At 45.4% G+C, this 21816-nt stretch overlaps 1 protein-coding gene across 2 annotated transcripts in view; it reads right to left on the bottom strand.

Annotated features, from left to right (window-relative positions):
* LOC132578015 (poly(rC)-binding protein 3-like) overlaps positions 1-21816 on the bottom strand; it is a 421925-nt gene that overhangs the window by 2586 nt on the left and 397523 nt on the right. For both annotated transcript variants that reach the window (XM_060247818.1, XM_060247819.1), the window contains 5 exons: positions 20045-20188; positions 15143-15184; positions 14568-14643; positions 12833-12885; positions 8291-8460 (listed from right to left, as the gene is read on the bottom strand). In XM_060247818.1, coding sequence (XP_060103801.1) covers positions 8291-8460; positions 12833-12885; positions 14568-14643; positions 15143-15184; positions 20045-20188 — 485 coding nt within the window. The remainder of the gene's footprint in view (positions 1-8290; positions 8461-12832; positions 12886-14567; positions 14644-15142; positions 15185-20044; positions 20189-21816) is intronic.

Genomic DNA, 21816 nt, shown 5'->3' on the forward strand with positions numbered 1-21816 from the left:
GCAATTGGTAAGACCCCCCCCCCCCGAGTCATGGCAACAACGAACAGGCTCTTTTTCAGAAGGTAAATGGAAAGCCAGCAGAGGGTCTATGCTCTGAAAGATTCAGGTTCAAACCCTACTTTGTTGTAGATGATTGATGGGTGACCTTGGGGCTGTCACACACTCAGCCTAACCTACCTCATGGGGTTAAAATGAGAGGAGATAATGTTGTAATCCTCTTTGGGTGGCCACTGGGGAGAGGTATAAAGTATGTAACGAAATAAGTAGGGAGCAATGTCACCAACACAGGCTGTTCCATGTACAAACTACAGATTTTCAGCCACAGACGTCAAGTGCCCTCCAAATACTGCTTCTGAAGGTTGGGGGAATGCTGCGAAGTGGTATTTGATGTGCCATGAATCCTTCTACTCATTCATAGGAGTACCTGAAGCATGTGCTGGACTCTCCTTGGGCACTGGCCACAGAAGATGAAGCATGGGAATGAATCTTAAGGCCATCTGCTTTCATGTGACTCATAAACACAATCCAGTCAAAGTTGAGTCCCAGTGTCTCCTGGTACTGGTGCTGAGAGGTTGACTGCCCTTGAACATAGAGGTAGCACCCTTGAGTCACCATGGCCGGTAGCCACTGATAGCCCCATCCTCCATGAATCTATCTGATCCTGCTAAAAAGCCATCTACACCAAAGGCCAGTGCTCTCCTCCCATGGTTTCTGATTTGGACTTGGTGTCTCAAACTAAGCTTGGCTGATGAACTCCTGGGTCATCCTATGGGACTGCTGAGCACATCTGGCACATTAGGAGAGAACGTTCCGGAGACAGTGTCTCCAAGATGCTGCACTGATGAGTTGGCTTTCCATAGGAAGGCTCCATGAGCACAGCCTCTGTAGAAAGGCCGTAGAGAACATCAGCTCTGTTGGACTCTGTCCACGAGCACATGCATCAAAAAGGAATTCCATGACCACCTGCTCCTCCGTGGGAACTGTTGGAAATGTGGTGGTTCTTCCTTGTCTCACAGGAAAGTGGGTGCTGGTGACCTTTAGGTGGACATTTGGCCAGGGAGCAAGAGACACTCACATTTACCTGGTTGTAACAGCAGATCTTCCCGTGAAACAGCTCTACTGAAGGATTAATTTTTAGACCACCATCTTCAACCCATGTATCTAGAGCAGTCACTTGGATTTCAGTGGGCTGATGCTGAAACTGCCCATCTAAAAACTGACACTTGAATGTCCGATTCTTTGAGAAAACGGTTAACGAAGAGGCATTTTGTCCAATGGCTGGGGCTGATGGGAGTTGTAGGCAAAAAACATCTAGAGAGCCAACGTTCCCTACCCCTGCCCTATAAGAACATAAGAAGAGTCCTGCTAGATCAGACAACCGGTCCATCTAATACAACATTCTGCCTCCTATACTGGCCCGCCAGTTCCTCTGGGCAGCCAGCAACAGGGCACAGAAGCCAAGGCCTTCCCCTGATGTTGCCTCCTGGCTCTGCGATTCAGAGGTTTAGTGCCTGTGAATGTGGAGGTTCCCTTCAGTCACCATGGCTAGTAGCCACTGATAGACAAATCTTCCATGAATCGATCTAATCCCCTTTTAAAGCTGTTTGTTCCTGTGGTCATCACAACATCCTCCGGCAGTGAGGTCCACATTTTAATCCCTGCATAAAGAAGTCTTCCCTTTTGTCCATTGTGAACCTAGTGCCCATCAGCTTTATTGGATGCCCTCAAATTCTAGTATTTCGGCTAACAACCTTGTTAGTTAAACCTGGACAGTCAGGTCACTATGTGGGAATTACTGCAACATCTTTTTACGTAGCCTTCACAAACGTAGCTGCGACTTGGCACATTCATTTGGAAACTAGCTCAAACTATTTGTATGTGTGGGACTGACATTATGGTGAGTCCACCATTTGCTGCTTTGGAATCATTCCGGTCCAGCGTAACAGCACAGTTTGTCTGCAATGCCTGAGACCCTGGCAGCTGCAGAATTCCAGAAGAGCATCCATGTTAAGTCTGTAGCAGCAAACACATAAGCAAGCATGTGGCCCTCTAGACAGTGATCTCTCAGGAGATTCCTGGGGCATCACCACTCACCTGAGTTAAATATTCTGCAAACCAAACCAGAACAGGCATTAGGAGGGCATGATCCCAAAACAGACATAGGACATTCAGGCGAGTCTCTGTTCTGATCTTCCGACAGCTGGGATTAGTGTGGGAAAGGGGCTATCTCCTAAACCAGCAGCGTCAAACTCATTTGTTATGAGGGCCAGATCTGATAGAAATGAGACCTTGTCAGGCTGGGCCATGCGAGTTCCAATTTAAGATTAGGTAGCAGAGATATAAACTTTACAAAGGAAACCGACACAAAGATTTTTTTTTTAACTTAAAACATGCTTAAAACATTAGCATTCGTTGGTCTTAAAGGTACTCTCTTTGTATTTCTCACATGGGATCCAGAGAACTGGGCAAAGGAAGCTCTGGCTCTTTCCTTCCTTCCCCAGAGGACTAGGAGGAGGAGGAGCCTCAGCCAACAGAAGGAAGAGAGGCTTGGCTCAGTAGCTCTGCTGTGCGATTGAGAGAGCCTTGCAAGGCAAGCTCTGCCTCCCCCCTTCCTCCCCAAGGGAGCAGCCTCAGCCAATGGAGAAAATAGAGGTTTTGCTTGGTAGCTCCTGTGTGATTGGGCAAGCCTGGCAAAGCAAGCTGAGATACAGAAGGAAGCAAGAGAGAGAAGGAAGCAGGTGACAGCCAGTTGCTTGCGGGCCTGATAGGAGCCCCCCCGCAGCCTGATTCGGCCCCCAGGCCACATGTTTGATACCCCTGTCCTAAGCAGATCTATTTGGAGATAAGACTCATAGCATCCAGAGGGGCTTACTCGCAGGCAAGTGCCTCTAGGATTATAGCCTGCATCCTTTTAGAGAGTTCCCTCTGGCTTCCAGCAACAGTTCAATGCAGGGTAATTAATAGGCTGCAAGAGGATAGCGAAGAGTTAACAGAGAACATTTGGCCTAAAACTCTTTGCTTGAGATAATTTGTAAAAAAAAAATTAGCTGTTAACTTCCTTTTCCCACATCCATGCGGGCATGAACCAACTACAAAGAAAGCACTGGAAACACCCACAATGACACTTTACAGTCTCTTTGCAGAGAAAAAGTGAATGTCGTATGTCGAAAACCTCATATCCCGCTTTGCATGGAATCAATTACTTGGGTTAGACACGGGTGGGCAGGGGCTGGGGGGAGGGGGGGTTATCCTCGTAAGTTAAATTAGGTCAAAATTTTCATGGACATTAAACCTTTCAGCCAGAAGGCAGAGAAGATTATGGCTAAGAAAGGTTCGGAATACAGAACAATGTAGATTGGCAGTTGTTTGAAAAAGACAGTTTTAGGAGCCCAAATTCTGTTCAAAACGAGTTGAGATGGTACAGCCCTGAGTTGGGGGTGGAACTTGGTGATACAAAGAACACGGGGCTACCACCCAAAACGGCAGCTTTGCATTGAGCTCCCCCACTCCTCTGGAACATGTAGCACCAATTGCACTCTGTCCTGCCAGCGTTATGCACCCCCTTGCAATTGCAGCCCTGGCTGGCAAATGCTCACCACGAAGCAAGTCTACTAGCAAGGTAAGGTTGGCTGTATGTTCAAGAGGAGACGGGACCTGAGTGGAGATGAGAGTGGAAACCTAGGGGGGAAACACAGGTGAAACCCTAGAAAGAGATCAAAAGATATCAGCAATGCCTTTGGCATGCAGTCAGTTTCCTGCTGCACGGATGGTCCCTATCATTTTAGGTTTAATCTAAATACAAAGAGAATGGAAGGTTAGGTGTGTGTGTGTGGGGGGGGGGATGAATGTGGACTTTGGAATCTTCTCTCTGGCCCCCTCAATCTCCACCGCTTTTAGCCAAAGGAAAGGATTTTTCAAAAAGAACTTTCTTCCCCATCCCTTTTAGAACATCTCATGTCAGAGCACGGATTAGAACCCACCCCCTGGCCATGCAGCGTGGCTGACTGCTGTCAGGCATAGCCTGAGAGATCTTGTTGAAAACCTTTGCTTTCAAACTGAACATTCAAAGTACACAAAAGAGGGAAGAATATCTGCTAAAGTCCCCGTGGCTCTTTGTGCTGGAATGCTAGGGGTAAAGGAGCTCGGTGGTAGAGCATCTGCTTGGCATGCAGAAGGTCCCAGGTTCAAGCCACGGCATCTCCAGTTAAAGCATCTGGCAGCGGTGGAAAGTGCTCTCTAGCAGCAGCCAACTTATGGCCACCTCGTAGAGTTCTCAAGGCAAGAGATGTGCAGAGTTGGTTTGCAATTGCCTGCCTCTGCACAGTGGCCCGTCCCCCCCCCCAAAATGCTAACCGAGACCAGGGCTTTTTTTGTAGCAGGAACTCCTTTGCATATTAGGCCATGCCCCCTGATGTAGCCAATCCTCCTGGAACTTCCAGGGCTCTTCGTACAGGGCCTACTGGAAGCTCCAGGAGGATTGGCTACATCAGGGGTTTGTGGCCTAACATGCAAAGGAGTTCCTGCTACAAAATAAGCCCTGACCAAGACTGACCCTGCTTAGCTGCCGAGACCTGATGAGATGGAGCTAGCCTGAGCCCTCTGGAAGTCAGCAATGTGAAGAAGATGATGATATTGGATTTATATCCCGCCCTCCACTCCGAAGAGTCTCAGAGCGGCTCACAATCTCCTTTACCTTCCTCCCCCACAACAGACACCCTGTGAGGTGGGTGGGGCTGGAGAGCAGCTGCCCTTTCGAGGACAACCTCTGCCAGAGTTATGGCTGACCCAAGGCCATTCCAGCAGGTGCAAGTGGAGGAGTGGGGAATCAAACCCGGTTCTCCCAGATAAGAGTCTGCACACTTCACCACTACACCAAACTGGCTCTCCAAGACTGTTGTGACTTTTGAGAATTTTGGATTTGGGTCCGTATGCTTTATACACTATGAATGTATCAGTCCAACTTTAAGTGAACCACACTCTCAAAATGCTTTTCAGCTCTCTGACCTGTCACTGACTGCAGCTGCCAAAAGTGGTGTGTAATCTCTGTTCCCAGGAAAAGATAAGGGATGACATCTAAGGGTAATAAAACAGTAACATTGAGGCATCCCTCTGAAATGCAAGAATTGAAAGTAATGTTACCAAATGGCCTGAACCTGTAAACATGTAAATAACTGAAGGTATGGAAACAAGTGGTTTGTCAGGATGGACCTGGTGTTACCAAAGCAAATAATGGACAGCAGAATTTACACCTGTAACAGGGTCTCCAGATCCTTTGATGTCTTTGATGTTCAACCTATATAAGCTGTGCTTTTCAGAGAATCAGGACTGCTTGGTCAGATCAGCAGGGAGGGTTACTCTATCTCCCGCTGTCTGTCCACTCTCCGAGAATTCTCGCGTGTGTGTGTGTTTGTGTGTGCTGGGGGGGAATTTCTGTTACTTTGTTTATTGCTAGTATAGCTTTGATATAAGGGCTACTGTATAAGTGTTTTGTTAAATCGGCTGGGCCCCAGAGGGCTGCCCACCCCGAAATTCTGTCCTGTGTTAAAGGTTAACTATTCCCGTAATAAAGTTTAAGCTTACATTGTTGCATGAGTTTAGTATTGCTTGTTTCACTTTTAGCTAACCTTAGATAGTATCAAAGCACCGGTGTGACTGCCTGAGCCTGGGGAAGGGGCCATAATAGAGATAAAGGACCCAGACCAAGACTGGTGGAAGGTTGCCAACGTTGGAGACTCCACCCACAAAGACCTCTGCCTGAGACCCTGGAGAGCTGCTGCCGCCAGTCTGAGTAGACGTGCTGACCTTGATGAACCAAGAAGACAGCTTCATGTGCAGTGGATCTGCTTGCTGAGGAGCCTGCTCTCTATCCCAGCTTTGGTCCCTTTTAAAATTGGGGTGGGAAGTGTAAGAATTGACAGTTACTGAGATCTACAGATTTCCACTCCAATGCCTTTAAGTCTTCTCGCTTCTCGCCCAGCCGAAACCAGAAATGACACCTCTTTTTCTCAGCTCGTGTGATCCCCCCACCCCCCACGGTTGTGCTAGGCAGTTACCAAGGCACCCACATCCATCCAGAATGGCCTCCCCAACTCTGCAAAAGCTTCCATGAGCTAAAAAACTGTCATTGCACTGAGCTGCTAAATCAGAAACCCCCTTAATTGGTGCGACTGTATTTGCAGCGTGTATTTGCGGGTTACGTTTCTTCATTTACAAATGGAAGCTATTTTATATAGATACATCAGCAGCACAGTAACATACATAAGACACTGGGGGTGTGGGTGCAAGGGTTACAAATGCCTTCTCCCTAGAAATTCAATGATGGGGGGACAACGACTTGTTTCTACAGTGTCTGTGGTGTAGCACTGTCGATCAGTAGTCTTCTTGGTGACAAAACTGTGAGAGAGGTTTCCATGTTTTTCTAAGTGAGTCACAGCCTGGTCTGTCCACTAAAGTAAAACTTATCTGGTCAGCAGCAAGCTGCAATTCTATTAATAAAGTCTCATTTCTTCTGAGTCATGCATTTTGTGCAACTAAAAGTCAAGGGGCTGTTTTCATCTTGATGGGTGGGGAATCCCTGAACAGAACTGAAGAGAGGAACATATTCTTAAGAGTTAAAGAAGGGAATGTTTTATCTCAGGGGTGGCCAACAGTAGTTCTCCAGATGTTTTTTGCCTACAACTCCCATCAGCCCCAGTCAGCATGGCCAATGGCTGGGGCTGATGGGAGTTGTAGGCAAAAAAAATCTGGAGAGCTACCGTTGGCCACCCGTTTTATCCGATCATAAGACTTAAGGAACTGAATTTACATTCACTATCAAGAAAGCAAACTGCAACTGCTCAATTACCATTTTAAAGCTGGAAACTGGTTTACACCGACATATTTCATCTTAAGTTTTTTTCCCCTCCCTCAAAAAAGACAAAGCCCATAGCTCAGAGGTTCAACCTTTTTGAGCCTGTGTGCCCATTTGGAATTCTGACATGGTGTGGTTGGTACAGCAAGAAAATGACTGCCACAAAATGGCTGCCACAGCTGCTAAATCTAATAAGTAACAACAACAGTGTAGATCCTTGTGCTATGGTGGCAACTGCTGCCAAAGTAACATTTAAAAAAATCTACACAGCCAATCAAATATTCAATGGCCAATCAGAAGCCTTTCTGGGCAAAAGCCCCAACTGGCCTCACCCACTTCCTAAAAACACTTGGCAGGGACCAAAAAAGGTGTTAGCATCCACAGGTACCGTGGTGGGCACTCTTGGCATAGGGGTCTTTGCCATCTTCGGGCCATGCCCGTTGTGTGTCAACTGCTCACAGTTTTCTATGGATTGGGCAAAGCTGGCCCAAGATATTTGGCTACCCGGACAGCCTGCCACACACAAAGCAGGAGAAGAGGTCTAGGGTACCCTTCTGCACTACTGACACAGCAATACTTTGCTCACAGCCAGGGATGGGTGGAAAGTTCACATTGCAAGGAATCCTGGGAGTATGCGCACTCACATCTGAATGCTCCCCTACCGGGTCTTGCACAAGAGTGCAAAGTTGATCTCATCTCAGTGTTCAATAATCTCAGGCAGTATTGAAAAAGGTAGAATCTTCCGCGTGGTCTGTTCTGTTTGAACAATGGCATGTTATTGGGAGGGCATCTGAATGTGGGAAGAGGGTATGGGGGGAACCTAGAACATTGGGTGGACGCAGTTTAGAAGCAGATCTGGATAGCGTGAAATTCCGCATGCTTTCTATGATTCCTCCCCCCGCCCCCAAGAGCACTAGTTGGAATTCAAAGGCAATATTTTTTTCTAAAAAGAGAAGTGAAATGGAGGCTGAAGCCTTGTCATGTACCCCAGAAATCAAAGTTACAATGACCTGAGGATCGGGAGTCTGCTGCATCCACACAGCCTCATAGGCATGCTTGTTTTTGCCCTTTTGAAAAACAAACCCAGGCCCTCCCTCTCTTGACGTCAAATCTCTCCCTGTAATCATACTGCAGAAACAACTTCCGGCTAGCGGATCCAGTCGGCTTTGCCCTCCGTTTCATGACGGCTATTTCATGACGGCTAACTGTTCCTTCAGCAACATGTATTTATCTTCTAAGCCACTGAGGATCACTTTTGCCTTGTGGGCCAGACAGAGAGGCCATGGGGACTTCTGCTTTACGGCCCAAGGTTCCTCTACCATTTTCTGTGAGAGCCACTGGTTAGAATGGCTGCGATGGCACAGGAGGTAACCTGGGCAGGTGCTTCCCACCCCAAGAGAAGCATTTGAGAAGAGCGGCACTCACAAAAACAGAACCTACCTTGCGTTAATGAGGTACTGGGCTAGGCTGATGTTTGCAGGCGACCCCGTGATGGTGACTTGTCGTTCCGCCGAGCCTTCTGTGGCGTTTGCGATCTTGATCTGAGCTCCCGACATCTGCCTGATTTCGTTGATTTTGCTGCCTTGTCTGCCAATAATGCACCCTATTAACTAGAGCGGAACGGAGAGAGCGTTCAGAGCAAAAGGCAAAACTGGGCAGAAACCATCTCACAGAAGGCAGGCGAGTCATCTCCACACGGCTGTCGTTCACGCACTGCTATGGGGCGGAGCAAGATGGCTGGCCAAAGTCTGACCTAAGAGCAGGAGGTCCCTCCCCAACCCTTTCGAGCCTTTTGGAACTCTGACCTGGCCTGGTAGGCACAGCCACAAAATGGCTGCCGCAGGTTAATTTCTGTCACACAGGGAAGATCCTTGTGTTGTGGTGGCAGCTGCTGCCAAACCAACATTTAAGAAATCTGCACAGCCCATCAAATCCCCAGTAGGCCATCAGAAGCACTTTTGGGCAAAAGCCTCACCAGGCCTTGCCCACTTTCTAAAAATACCTGATGGGTAGCAGGAAAGGTGTTGGTGCCATTGGCGCCAAGGTTCCTTTTACTTTATTCAACTGTTCCTGTCCATCCAGGGATTAGGTTCTTGAAATGGTCACCTTCTGAATGTTTTTAATTAGTGAATTTTAACTAGTAAATTGGTTAGTTTGGTTTCTACGCTGGTTTTAGAAAGATGTAATTTGTTTTATTTGATGTGACCTGCTCGGCGCCCATTTGGGGAGGGTGGGATAGAAATGCGAACAAACAAACAAATAAAAAACCAACAATGTGCCAGCATGTCATCAAAGGGTCGATAAGATTGTAACCATCTTGAAGGAAGGTAGAGCAGCTTGGTATGCAGGCTTTTGGCTTAGCTCTGCTCTCTGGTTATTGCAGTAAACTCCCCCCCCCTTCCTTCTCACCTGGACTTTGGCTGCATGTCTTTTTTGGTCAAAGACATTCATGTTCTTTTGGACTGCCCTTTTTATAGCAGTCCACGTGCAAGGTATCTAGATGCACTGCTTTCTGACCATCAAGACCTTTCTGACAATGCCAAGGTTCGTTTTTTACTCCACGGGAAACACAACTTTGTCACTACTCACGTTGCTTGCTTTTTACAGGTTGCGATCCAAATCAGAGAGGCTTTTACTCATGCATAGCCCACAGCTATTTTATGTCATTTAACTTTTGCCGTTTTTTTAAGGTTTTATTATATTCTATAGTGTCACTGTTGGTTTTAAAGTATACTGTATTCTTGTATTAATGCCAATAAAGGTCTATGGTATGGAAAAGGATCATTTGCTCAGATCTGCAGATTTGCACAACACTGACTTCATCAGGCAGGTTATTCCACTGGGTGGGATCCACAGTCAAGAAAACTTGTGTACGAGCGAGCAGCTATTAAGCTTCTCAGCCCTTTGCAGCATCATTTCATTGGGAGAGCCAGCGACACACTACCAATGCATTTTGCCAGGGTGGCAGAAACTCATTGGTCAGGATTTAAGTTGCAGAAAGAAATTCTACTTTGCATGCGCCTTGACCAGAAAAATCCAGTTTGGGCTCTACTTCTGCTGTTGCTTAGAAAAACAGAAGAAATGCAGTAAGGCATGATAGTACAAGTTATGTTTCTGTTACAGCTAAGAGTGGAAGGCTGGTAACTCTTCTGCCTTTACTTCTTCTCAGTCAGGCCTAGCTGTGTGTTACCCCTTAAAGATGTTACTTAAGCATCCTGCATCAGGAAGGCCCCCATCTTTTTATCATTCTGAAGAATGTATAAAACAGAATTGTTTTTTTGGGGGGGGGTGCTTTTTATAAAGCGTCACAGTTAAAAGTCTGAAATTTTAGATAGCTCTTACTGTTGTGCTCACTTATGCATTAACTGTTACTCTATTTCTCTGATTCTGTAACCTAGGATTGTGGCACCATTGTTTGTACTATACTACTTATAGTGAGTTGCCCTCTGATTTTGCAATCCACCTCTATAGTATTGTTGGCTGTATGTATTATAATGCTCCGATATCATCGTTTCCAGTTGTGTCACATGTGTTGAGCTGCAGGAAGGAAGGTGGACTGTAAATGAAGGCACTGTGGCTTGGTGGTAGAGCATCTGCGTGGCAGGCAGAAGGTCCCAATTAACAGGATCAGGTGGTAGAGACCCTGGAGAGCCTCTGCCAGTCTGAGCAGACAAGACTGACCTCAATGGACCAGTGGTCTGACTCGCTACAAGGCAGCCTCAGGTAGGGGAGGGGCTAGAGCAGCTGCTTGGCATGCAAAAAGTCCCAGGTTCCGTCTCTGGCATCTACAGTGGAAAAGACCAGGCAGTAGGTGATGTGAAAGACCTCTGCCTGAGACCAGCCTGAGCAGACAAGACTGACCATGATGGACCAATGGTCAGATTCCATATAGAATCATAGAGTCAGAAGGGACCTCCAGGGTCACCTAGTCCAACCCCCTGCACAATGCAGGAAATTCACAAACACCTCCCCCTAAATTCACAGGATCTGCATTGCTATAGAAATAGATATAAGGCAGATCCTTGTGTAAATAAAAAGAAACCTCTCCAGTTCAAAGGATCAGGTGATGCGAAACATCTTTGCTTGAAACCTGGAAAGCGCTTGCCAGTCAGAGAAGATAAGGCTCAGCTTGATAGACCAAGAGTCCAACTTAGCCACAGGTGGCTCACTCAGGCCTGCTTCTGTACACTTATTTCCCATCAGTAGAACTCAAAGCTGATGCGAAGTTAGAATTCTGCAATTTAACAAGGATAAATGTTGAGTTTTACGTGTGGGAATCAAAAATAAGGAACATGCATACTGGATGGGGACTGCACTTCTGGGCAGCAGCGTGTATGAACAAGATCTCGGGGTATAGATGGACCGTAAGTTAAATACTCACAGCCAGTGTGATGCAGTGACAAAAAAGGCTAATGCCATCTTAGGGTGTGTCAACAGAGGGAAGACATCCAAATCATAAGATGTCCTAGTCTTGCTGTATACTGCATTAGCCGGGCCATATCTGGAGACCTGTGTGCAGTTCTGGAGGCCTCACTTCAAGATGGACCATAAGTTAAATACTCGCAGCCAGTGTGATGCAGTGACAAAAAAGGCTAATGCCACCTTAGGGTGTGTCAACAGAGGGAAGACATCCAAATCATAAGATGTCCTAGTCTTGCTGTATACTGCATTGGCCGGGCCATACCTGGAGTCCTGTGTGCAGTTCTGGAGGCCTCACTTCAAGATGGACCATAAGTTAAATACTCGCAGCCAGTGTGATGCAGTGACAAAAAAGGCTAATGCCATCTTAGGGTGTGTCAACAGAGGGAAGACATCCAAATCACAAGATGTCCTAGTCTTGCTGTACACTGCATTGGTCGGGCCGCACCTGGAGTCTTGTGTGCAGTTCTGGAGGCCTCGCTTCAAGATGGATGCGGACAGAATGGAGTAGATTGAGAGGAGAGCGAGGAGGATGACCAGGGGCCTGGAGACCAAGCCCTAGGAGGAAAGGCTGAGGGACTTGGGAATGTTCAGCCTGGAGAAGAGGAGGCTTGGGGGGGCACAATTGCTCTCTTTAAGTATTTGAAGGGCTCTCACTTGAAGGAGGGCAGGGAGCTGTTCTTGTTGGCAGCAAAGGAGAGGACTTGCAACAATGGGTTTAAATTAAGGGCAGGAAAGTACCAGCTGGATGCTAGGAAAAACGTCTTTACCGTAAGAATTGTTTGACAGTGGCATCAGCTACCCAGGGAGGTGGTGAGCTCCCCCTCCCTGGCAGTCTTTAAGCAGCAGCTGGACAAACACTTGCTGGGGATGCTCTAGTCTAGGCTGATCCTGCATTGAGCAGGGGGTTGGACTAGATGGTCTTTATGACCCCTTCCAACTCTGATTCTATGATTCTAATGTCATTAATATCTATCGAAGTCAGGGGTGTCGAACTCATTTGTTATAAGGGCCAGATCTGACATAAATGAAAACTTGTTGGGCCGGGCTGGGCCATGTGTGTACCTATTTAAAAGTAGGTAGCAGAGATATAAACTTTTTAGAGGACACAGACAAACACAACTAATTTTTTTTTTAAAAAAAACCCTTAAAATAAAACATGCTTAAAACATTAGCACCCATTGGTCTTAAAGGTGCTTTCTTTGTATTTCTCCCATGGGATCCAGGGGACTGGGCAAAGGAAGCTCTGGCTCTTTCCCTCCCTCCCCAGGAACCAGGAGGGGGAGGAGCCACAACCATGGAGAAAATCAAGGTTTTGCTCTGTAGCTCCTGTGCGATTGAACAAACCTGGCAAAGCAAGTTCAGATGCAGAAGGAAGCAAGAGAGAGAGAGAGAGAAGGAAGCAGATAAGAGCCAGTTGCTCGAGGGCCTGATAGGTGCCCTCCGGGGGCCTGATTCGGCCCCTGGGTCACATGTTTGACACCCCTGATCTAAATGCAGCCAGGATTTTGCATTTTCTTGCATGGCAGAGACATTGCAACAAGCCAAGTCAAGTGTGCTTACATCATTTGGAATGGTGAGCTCATGGGAACTGGTTGGAGTACCGGCATCCAATCCTAGATTTGAAGGACAAAAGAGAAAGAAACGTTAGGATAGTCATTTTGAAACATGAGGGAAAAAAACACATCGCATTCAGAAGAAAACTAAAACAAAAAAGTGGAGCAAAGAAAAATACCGAACAGCTAGCTCAACAGAAGAGAAAGCTAGAGACACAGATATTAGCGCTATGTACTAATTTAAACTTTCTTTAAAAAAAAAAAAAAAAAAGACCTTAAATCCACCAACAGAACAGAAGAGTATCTATGACGCTACTGAAAAGTATATATCGAGTGGGCAATTTCACTTAACCATAAAAATCTAAAATCTGACAATTTGCTGTCAAAAAGTAAGCTTGTGGCTCAAATTTGGTCCACCAAAAAATAAAAAGTAGAACTCTAAGGTCACCGAAAGGACTTTAAAAAAACTGATAAACTATAGAAATATGGGTGGGGGAAACTAGGCAAACTATGAAGTTATATCGGGGATTAGTCACTTGGCAGGATCATCAGGAAGAGAGGTGCTTTCGAAGGGAAAGTACAAAATAACCATTAAGTTGCAATAGGCTAGACTAAATTTGGATGGATAAAAGGAAGTGCATAGGAAAAAATGCAATTAGTGTGTTAACATTCAAAATTACAGATCCACACATTCCACAAAAGTACAAGGAACAGACCAAGGAGGAGCATGTTAATTAAAAGAAAAAGGAAGCGAGAACGTAATGCTTCTCAGATACATTTTTATCAAATACATCATATATTAAGGACCAGTTATACTATCTTCTTAATTTTTTTGAGTGCAAACACTTTAAAAATGGAAGGATTTATGGCATAACTAATACGTGGACCGATTAAAATTAGAATCGATCTTCTTTCACGGTCTGAAAGCAGATTTCCTGAGCACGGTGTACTCCAGACGGTAAACATTTCAAACTCCTGCTAACATTTTGATGTATGTGATAAAAATATTATTACTTGCCGAACAAAGTATGTACCAGTGTGTGGAACTCGCCTTCTGAAAATCCCCTGCTGTATCATTGCTCTGAACCAAATCTCTCCAAGTGGCCACCTAATAGGTTTAAACCCCCCCCCCCCCCCAAAAAAAACAGCCCTTCCGTGTGGAAAGTTTCCGCTGTTTCAAAAGGCGGTTTGCTCCGCCATTCAGATGAAAGAAGGTATTCCAGTAAATAAGAATTCCAGTCAATAAGAATTCAAGACATGGCAGAAATAAAAAGAATTCAAGACAGGGCAAAAATAAAAAAAAATGTTTCCCTCAATCGAATGCCACTGTTCTCTGATAGGCTACACAGATATGGGACTTTTCCCAAAACTGAACAGACGAGTTCACCAGCCTGGTGACTGCAGGTACATGGCACATCCCCTGTAGTGCAAAGTAATAGCTGATGCCTAAAAAGAAAACAAGACACAGCACAACAACCCCAATTCTAAAGTTGGTGGTAAAATAAAAGGGTAAAGCACAAGAAAACCATAACAAAGCCAACATTTTTTAGTAATGACAGAAGCAATCTTACAACGGGAGCCACAGGAAAGGGGAAACAACGACAAGAAGAAAGATTAATATATGAAACACAAAAGGAGCAGATGGCCGTTCGCCACATTTGGTGATCCAAATGTCGCAATGACCACAGGAAACAGAGAGGCGTTAAGAAGAAGGACATCCCCAGGGAGTCATGGGTACGTACCGGGGAAACCAGGGGTGGTCTGCCCAAGGGGAGTAAAGGGGGGATGCTGCATAGCCAACTGGTGAAGCTTGGTCAACTGCAGGGCAGGATGGGAAATTAGAACTAACCAATCAAATGGAATTATTTCAGAGTAGAGAAAAAAAAATCCATCTTAACACGTTTTCAAAACTGGATTAATTAAAATTAAACAAAAAAATTAAGATTTTTTAAAAAATCATTCATTCTAACGCTAATCTATCAAAAGAAATGTTAAAAATGACATTTCTACAGTTATTACATGTAAATGGCTACTGTTAAAAGTGTTTTAACTACCGTTCTGCATATTTATATATTAAAAATTCAAATACATAACATGCATATAAGGAAAAAATATGGAGATTTGTGTCTGCGCCACTGTGCTTTCCAAGCAGGTCTTAAAATAAACGTCATCAATAAAGCTTGCGTTTGGCTACATGATACGCCAGGGGCATCCCTGGATGTTTCCTTTGACAGTTAATTACGTGGAAAGTCTGTGGCACCCAGAACAAATAGAAGAGAAAACAAGATAGGAAGTAATTTGCATGCATTGGACTCACATCTGGATGAGGGATCGCATACTGCCCCTGAATGGTAAAGGCCTGTGAATGACAGAGAGAGAGATTAAAACTCCTTCGTAGCCATTTTGGAAGAGCAGTGGAGCTTTGTCATCCATTTAGAGAGCGCTGGTATCATATCCTTAGGGCAGACTCGAATGCTCCTATACCTCAATCCCAGGAGTCTGGGATTCTGGACTTTGTGATAGCAGACTCCCCCACAACATGGCTGCTACATCACAAGCCACTTTGGAAAGCCACCTGAGTTTTAAAAACGGTTTGCCATACAGGTGGTGAGGAAGAGAGATGCTGATTGAGCAGAACAGAAGCTGTTAAGTCCAATTAGCTGCACAGATCTAAATGCACAGTTTTCTGGATCCCAGTCCAGAGAACCTGGTTGGTCGGTGTATATATATTCTTTAATAAGCTGATAAAGTCTATTGCTGTATAGCCGTGAATATTTTTGCATCTTGATTAAGAGATTGATCCGTACGGTACTGGTTTTGTAGTGTCTTTTTCCTTTTGGGGGGATTATTATAATAGTGGTCTCTGACCAATTTGAGGGGATAATCACGTTAGTCACTATATAGTTGCATGTTCTGGCAACAGGTTTCACTAGCAGGTGCAAATATTTTCTATAGAATTCCTCAGAGAACCTGTTTCTACCAGAAGCTTTGTTATTTTTCAATTTTCTATTAGTATCAGAAACTTCTCGTGTTGAGATGGTTTGTTCCATTATATCTCTGTGTTTTGTTGATATTTTCTTTATAATATCAGCAGATAACAAATATTCGTTGATACTATGTTCTTGTAGGTTTTCAGAACTATAGAGCTTTTAAAAATAATTAAAAGCATTAACAATTTATTTTGAGCTAGAAGTGATTTTGCTCTGAGAAAAATGATTAGTCCAAACAAATTTTCCAAGACAACAGTTTAAGAGCGATGTGATTCTTGTGTCAATATATTTGATTTAAATAAATCAGGGTTGGGTTTTTTATTTTAGATTTTTCCAATGTTTCTAATTGGTTCCTTTCCATTAGTAATTTCCTGTATATTTGCTCACTATATTTTTTTTCTTTTTAGATTCCAGGTCTTTTATTATTAAGAACATAAGAGAAGCCATGTTGGATCAGGCCAATGGCCCATCCAGTCCAACACTCTGTGTCACACAGTGGCAAAAAATTTTATACATACACACACACTGTGGCTAATAGCCACTGATGGACCTCTGCTCCATATTTTTATCTAAACTCCTCTTGAAGGTGGCTATGCTTGTGGCCGCCACCACCTCTTGTGGCAGTGAATTCCACATATTAATCACCCTTTGGGTGAAGAAGTACTTCCTTTTATCCGTTTTAACCTGGCTGCTCAGCAATTTCATCGAATGCCCACGAGTTCTTATATTGTGAGAAAGGGAGAAAAGTACTTCTTTCTCTACTTTCTCCATCCCATGCATTATCTTGTAAACCTCTATCATGTCACCCCGCAGTCGACGTTTCTCCAAGCTAAAGAGTCCCAAGTGTTTCAACCTCTCTTCATAGGGAAAGTGTTCCAACCCTTTAATCATTCTAGTTGCCCTTTTCTGGACTTTCTCCAGTTAGTTAGTATTTCAGCCCTGGATTGTTCTTTTTTCCCCCTTTTGTAAGATTAAGCCAATGAAATAAGTTTGCCTCTGATGATTGCTTTCACTGCATCCCGCACTGTCTTGAGAGACTCCACATTCCAAATTGATTTTAAAGTATCTTTGAATTTGTTTCAACTTTGTTGTGCATTGTTTGGTCTAAGAAAAGCAATTTATTAGAAAACCACTTTGAGACTCGCCCATCTGATTCCTTTCTAAATATTTCGCATTCCACCCATGCATCATCTATCCACATTCTGGGGCCTATAGCTGAGGAATATACTTGATTATATAGGCCTTTTGATGCTAATATGAAATCTATGCGGGTATATATCTTGTGTCTTAGTGAATAGTATGTATAGTCCCAGCCTCATGAATGTTGGTGTCATACATCATAAAGATCAAACTTATTAAGAATTGAACTAAATTCCAAGCGTCTTCCAGTTTAGATTTACCACATAATTTAAAACTTCCCCTGTAAAAATTTTTCACGAAACAATTCCAGTTTTATTAGCACTTCATTAATAGATTGTATCCAATTCTTATTAGGGGCACATAAGGAAACCATAGTTAATTTTATTTCATTAACAGTGCCTTAAAAAAATAAATAAATCAGCCCTTAGGATCAGCTTCACAATCTATACTTTGAAATCTTATATTTTTAGAAATCTAAATTGCTACTCCTCTTAACTTGGATGTATCTGGTGCTTGATATTGGGAAGCAAGCCACTGTGATTTATGGACATGTTTTACTTTTGATTTAAAACGGGTTTATTGCATGGAAAGTATATCTGGTTTGTCAATGCTACAGTAACCCATTAAGCTTTTATGTTATTATTTAGAAAACATGAGTTCTAAATAATAACATAAAAGCTTAATGGGTTACTGTAGCAACATATATATTCTTAATTCTGTTACTTTAACAACATACAAATCTTAATGTAATGTCTCGTGTTCCCCTTGGTATCCACTTAGAAGTTTGAACAAGAAGGAAGTTTTAATGTTGCTAACACCCGTGCCCTTCAACATTAATTTATAAACCAGAAACTCTTATCTTCTTCCCCCCTCCCCTCTTAAGTAACCTAAACAACCTACCCTCTTACCAGAGTTATCCTCTCAGGCACCCAGAACATGAATTCCAGGTAGAGAAGGCAGGATCCCTGCCTATACTCTGGGATTTCCTATCCAAAGGGGAGCAACAGAAAACAGAATTCCCAATTCCCCCCACCCCTTTATTTATTTATTTAGTATATTTCTATTCCACCCATTCCCCGTGGGGCTCAGGGCGGAGTAAAACATATGATAAAACAATAAAATACAATAAAAAAACATTTTATAAACAGACAACTCAACAGCACTCAGAAAATTTACCATAATCACATACTGGCCGTCTCACATCATGATATCCCATAGAGATGGCAGATATTATTCTGTTTTATAGCACAGGCGACAGTGCCGGCAGCGGAGGCCAACCAGATCAAGAATAGACGCCCTCAGTCTCAACTAAAAGCCTGGCGGAACAGCTCCGTTTTACAGGCCCTACGGAAGGCTACTCCAGCTGATCTGCTTAATTAACGAAGAGTGACACTGTCAAGATCCTAGCAATTCTTGCTTTATGTCCTCGGAGATCGCTTACGTGGGGGAGCCTTCCGGGAATGGGGCGGGGCTTCACCTCAAGCAACAGTGTCACCGACACAGTGACATCACAGGGAAATCTTCACGTTGGGGACTTCGCGCAGTGATGCTCTGGTTTAAGGGCATCTGAGTCACGCCATGTAACAAATCTTTTATTTCTCCAAGTTGTGTAGATATCAGATCTATTAATTTTGTTGTTCTTTTTTGTGATCCTGTCTTCTATATTTTCAACTAGTTTATTTATTTAGTAGTCTTATATTCCGCCTTTTCCCGTAAAAGGGCTCAAGGTGGATCGCAACATATAAAAATAACACTAAAAACCTACATATCAAAGTTAAAATACCAAATTAAAATTAACAGTAAAAACAATAAATAAAATGCACCACTGCCGGACAGGGCACAACATATCAATAGCCAGTTGTAGGCCCACCTTGAACGATGGTGATAACAATAGGATAGCACTGTAATAAAGCATGATGTCACCACAAGGGAGGCCAAATGATGGAATAATAGGACGCACGCACCATAGGCCCATAGTTCAGAGAGGTCTCTTTTTTGGTAAGGCAGCTAGCCCAACTGCTGTTTTAGATCGGCTTTTAAGCTCGTGTCATCTTTGTTCTCTTGGTGTTGTGGGGGAAGGAAGCTTTCATGGAGGGAGGATTCCCTCTGGGCTTTTGTCATCCCTTCGCCTGCTTTCCCCATTCCGTGTTTTGTTTGGCAGTTGGCTTCCTGCTTCAAAATCAGCAATTTTACTGATTTTATCAGCCCTTATACCAGGGGTGGCCAAACTTGCTTAATAGAATAAATGTCAGATGTATGAGAGCCGCAAAACAGAAAGGACAGCAGGCAGGCAAATAGATGGGAGGGAAGGAGAGGTGGAAGGAAAGCAACTTTAACTTTAAATGCATTGTTCAAGCTGCCAGCTAGCTTGGAAAAGTGATTTAGACAAATGCTTTCTCCAGTCTGACCAACAGGGCAGATGAGGGTTTTGAGAGCCACACAATATGTGTGAAAGAGCCACATGTGGCTCTTGATCCACCGTTTGGCCACCCCACCCATATACTAAGTGCCTACCATGATTGCATGATGCCCTGCCTCCCTTGCAACCCGACTTAATGGCCTAGTTCTGATGAGATGGCAAGATGGAGTTAGTGCAGTAGAAACATCTGATTTTCTTAAAGTTATAAATCATGCCTGCAAATAGTGATGCAGAACAAACTTTTAGTTCTTGGGGAGGGTGATCCTGTGAATTTAGGGGAAGGTTTCTGTGAATTTCCTGCATTGTGAAGGGGGTTGGACTAGATGACCCTGGGGGAGTCCCTTCCAACTCTATGATTCTTTGATTTATATGTGGGGCTGGTGATATTTCACAGACTTCACGCCAGGCTCCCCATATGCCCCCAGGAGAAGTTACCATGTTCCCCTCCCCCAACTGAAAAGCAATACCTTTTCCCAGACTTGGCTCTCTGGCTGTCTTTTGAGTGGAGGAATGTGGGCAGAGCGTGGGGGGTGGAAGGGGGCACCGGGCAGGGGAAGGAACACAGCTCAGGTTGGTTTTGGAATCAGCACCATGAGAATTGCATCAGCAAATCCAGAAGAGGGGAAAACAAACCAATCAGTACTATACCAGACAGAAACGAAGTACTAACAGGCGCTGGTTGAGGTTGGGCCAGGACGGTGTGATTTCCAGCTGAAGCCAAAATGGTGTCTGCTCTGACCTGGCCACCTGCAAAAATTATAGGTGCAGAGGCCGGTTTGGGGCGGTAAGGAATGGTTGCACCTTTGGGTGGAGACTGTGAGGAAAAAGAGAGAGAAAAGAAGACGTGAGAAAAGGTAAAAAAGCCAAGATGCACAAACACTTGTTACAGTTATGGTATTGACAGTAACAAAAAATTACCCTCCCAAACTTGACATATTTAGGCTGCCATTGGTGCTTGGTGTGTGTGTTTGTGCGCTTGTGCATGAATATAGCACAGGGGTCCCCAGTGGTGCCTGCAGGATCAAAAGGGTTGGGCACTTTTTGATCCTGTGGACTCCACTAGGAATCTGACACAGTGCAGTGAGGGGCAGGCACAAAATGGCAGCCACAAGAGGTGGAGCCAGTCACAAAATGGCTGCTGCAGCTTCCCTTCAGTCACCCAGTGAAGATCCTTGCACTGCAGTGGCAGCTGCTGCCAAAGAAACATTTTTAAAAATCTGCCCGGCTGATCAAATCACCACTTGCCAATCAGAAGGCATGCTGGACAAAAGCCCCACCCGGCCTGGCCCCCTTTCTAAAAACACTCGGCTGGGCAAGAGGAAAGGTGTCGGCAGGTACCCCTGGCATCACATTTTTAACGTTTAAATTCCACTCGTAGTCGTGCTTTCAGGCTGCCATGACGAAGTGCCAGTTCCCACACAACCTCGGAATTTGCAACCCACACGCAGCAGGGCACAAGAAGGAAACCCAGCCTGAAGTCCATCACCCACAAGGAACGTGCAGAAAGGGGTGCACTGTGACCAAGGTGCCCTGCTGCTGCCACTCACTGCACACAAGCAGACGGCATGGACAGAATTGACTTATAGACACACAGGCCCGACCCAAGGGAACATGGCCCCCAGGCAGCCTTGCTGCCGTCGCCCCACCGTCGCCCCCGTGGCACCTCCCCTCCCTCCCAGTTTTAATTACCGTATTTTTCGCACCATAAGGCGCTCTGGACCATAGGATGCACCTTCCTCCTGGGGGGCGATCTGCTGCCTCCGCCTCCGATCCTGGCGCTTCCCCCGCGCCTGCCTGCCTGGCTCCAGCTTCTTCCAGCAAGCGCTGGGATTGCTCCACGCTGCCCCCACCGCAAACCCAGCGCTTCGCGAGCGCCGGCTGTGGAGAGGGCAGCGTGCTTCCTCGTGCCTGTCTGCCTGGCTCCAGCTCTGACGCTTACAGCAAGCGCCGGGATCGGAGGGCAGAGGGAGCGATCCTGGCGCTTGCTATAAGCGTCAGAGCTGGAGCCAGGCAGGCGCGGGGGAAGCGCCGGGATAAGAGGCGGAGGCAGCAGATCGCCCCCCCCCCCGGAAGGTAGGCACCTTCGCTTCATAAGACGCACACACTTTCCCCCCCCCACTTTTTTTGGGGGGGGGGGAAGTGTGTCTTATGGTGCGAAAAATACGGTAATTAAGATTTTAATGGTGAAGCGCCGGTTCCCAGGGCTCTTTCAAGGCTGCCACCCTGCCAATCAGCTGATCGGCAGGAACAGCCGCGCAGAGGCCAGCGGCTCCTATGCCGGCCCGCCAGCACTCTCAGTGCTGGGGCAGCAGCAGGAAGGACAGCGAACCGCTGAAAAAGTGGCAGTCACCACCTCCTCCCCACTTCCCTCTGATGCAATCCAGGGAGGAAGTGGGGAGGAACCGCCGGCGGCCGCTTTTTCAGCGGTTCGCTGTCCCTCCC

This window comes from Heteronotia binoei, chromosome 10 (assembly GCF_032191835.1).
Source record: "Heteronotia binoei isolate CCM8104 ecotype False Entrance Well chromosome 10, APGP_CSIRO_Hbin_v1, whole genome shotgun sequence".
NCBI classification, from domain to species: Eukaryota; Metazoa; Chordata; class Lepidosauria; order Squamata; family Gekkonidae; genus Heteronotia; species Heteronotia binoei.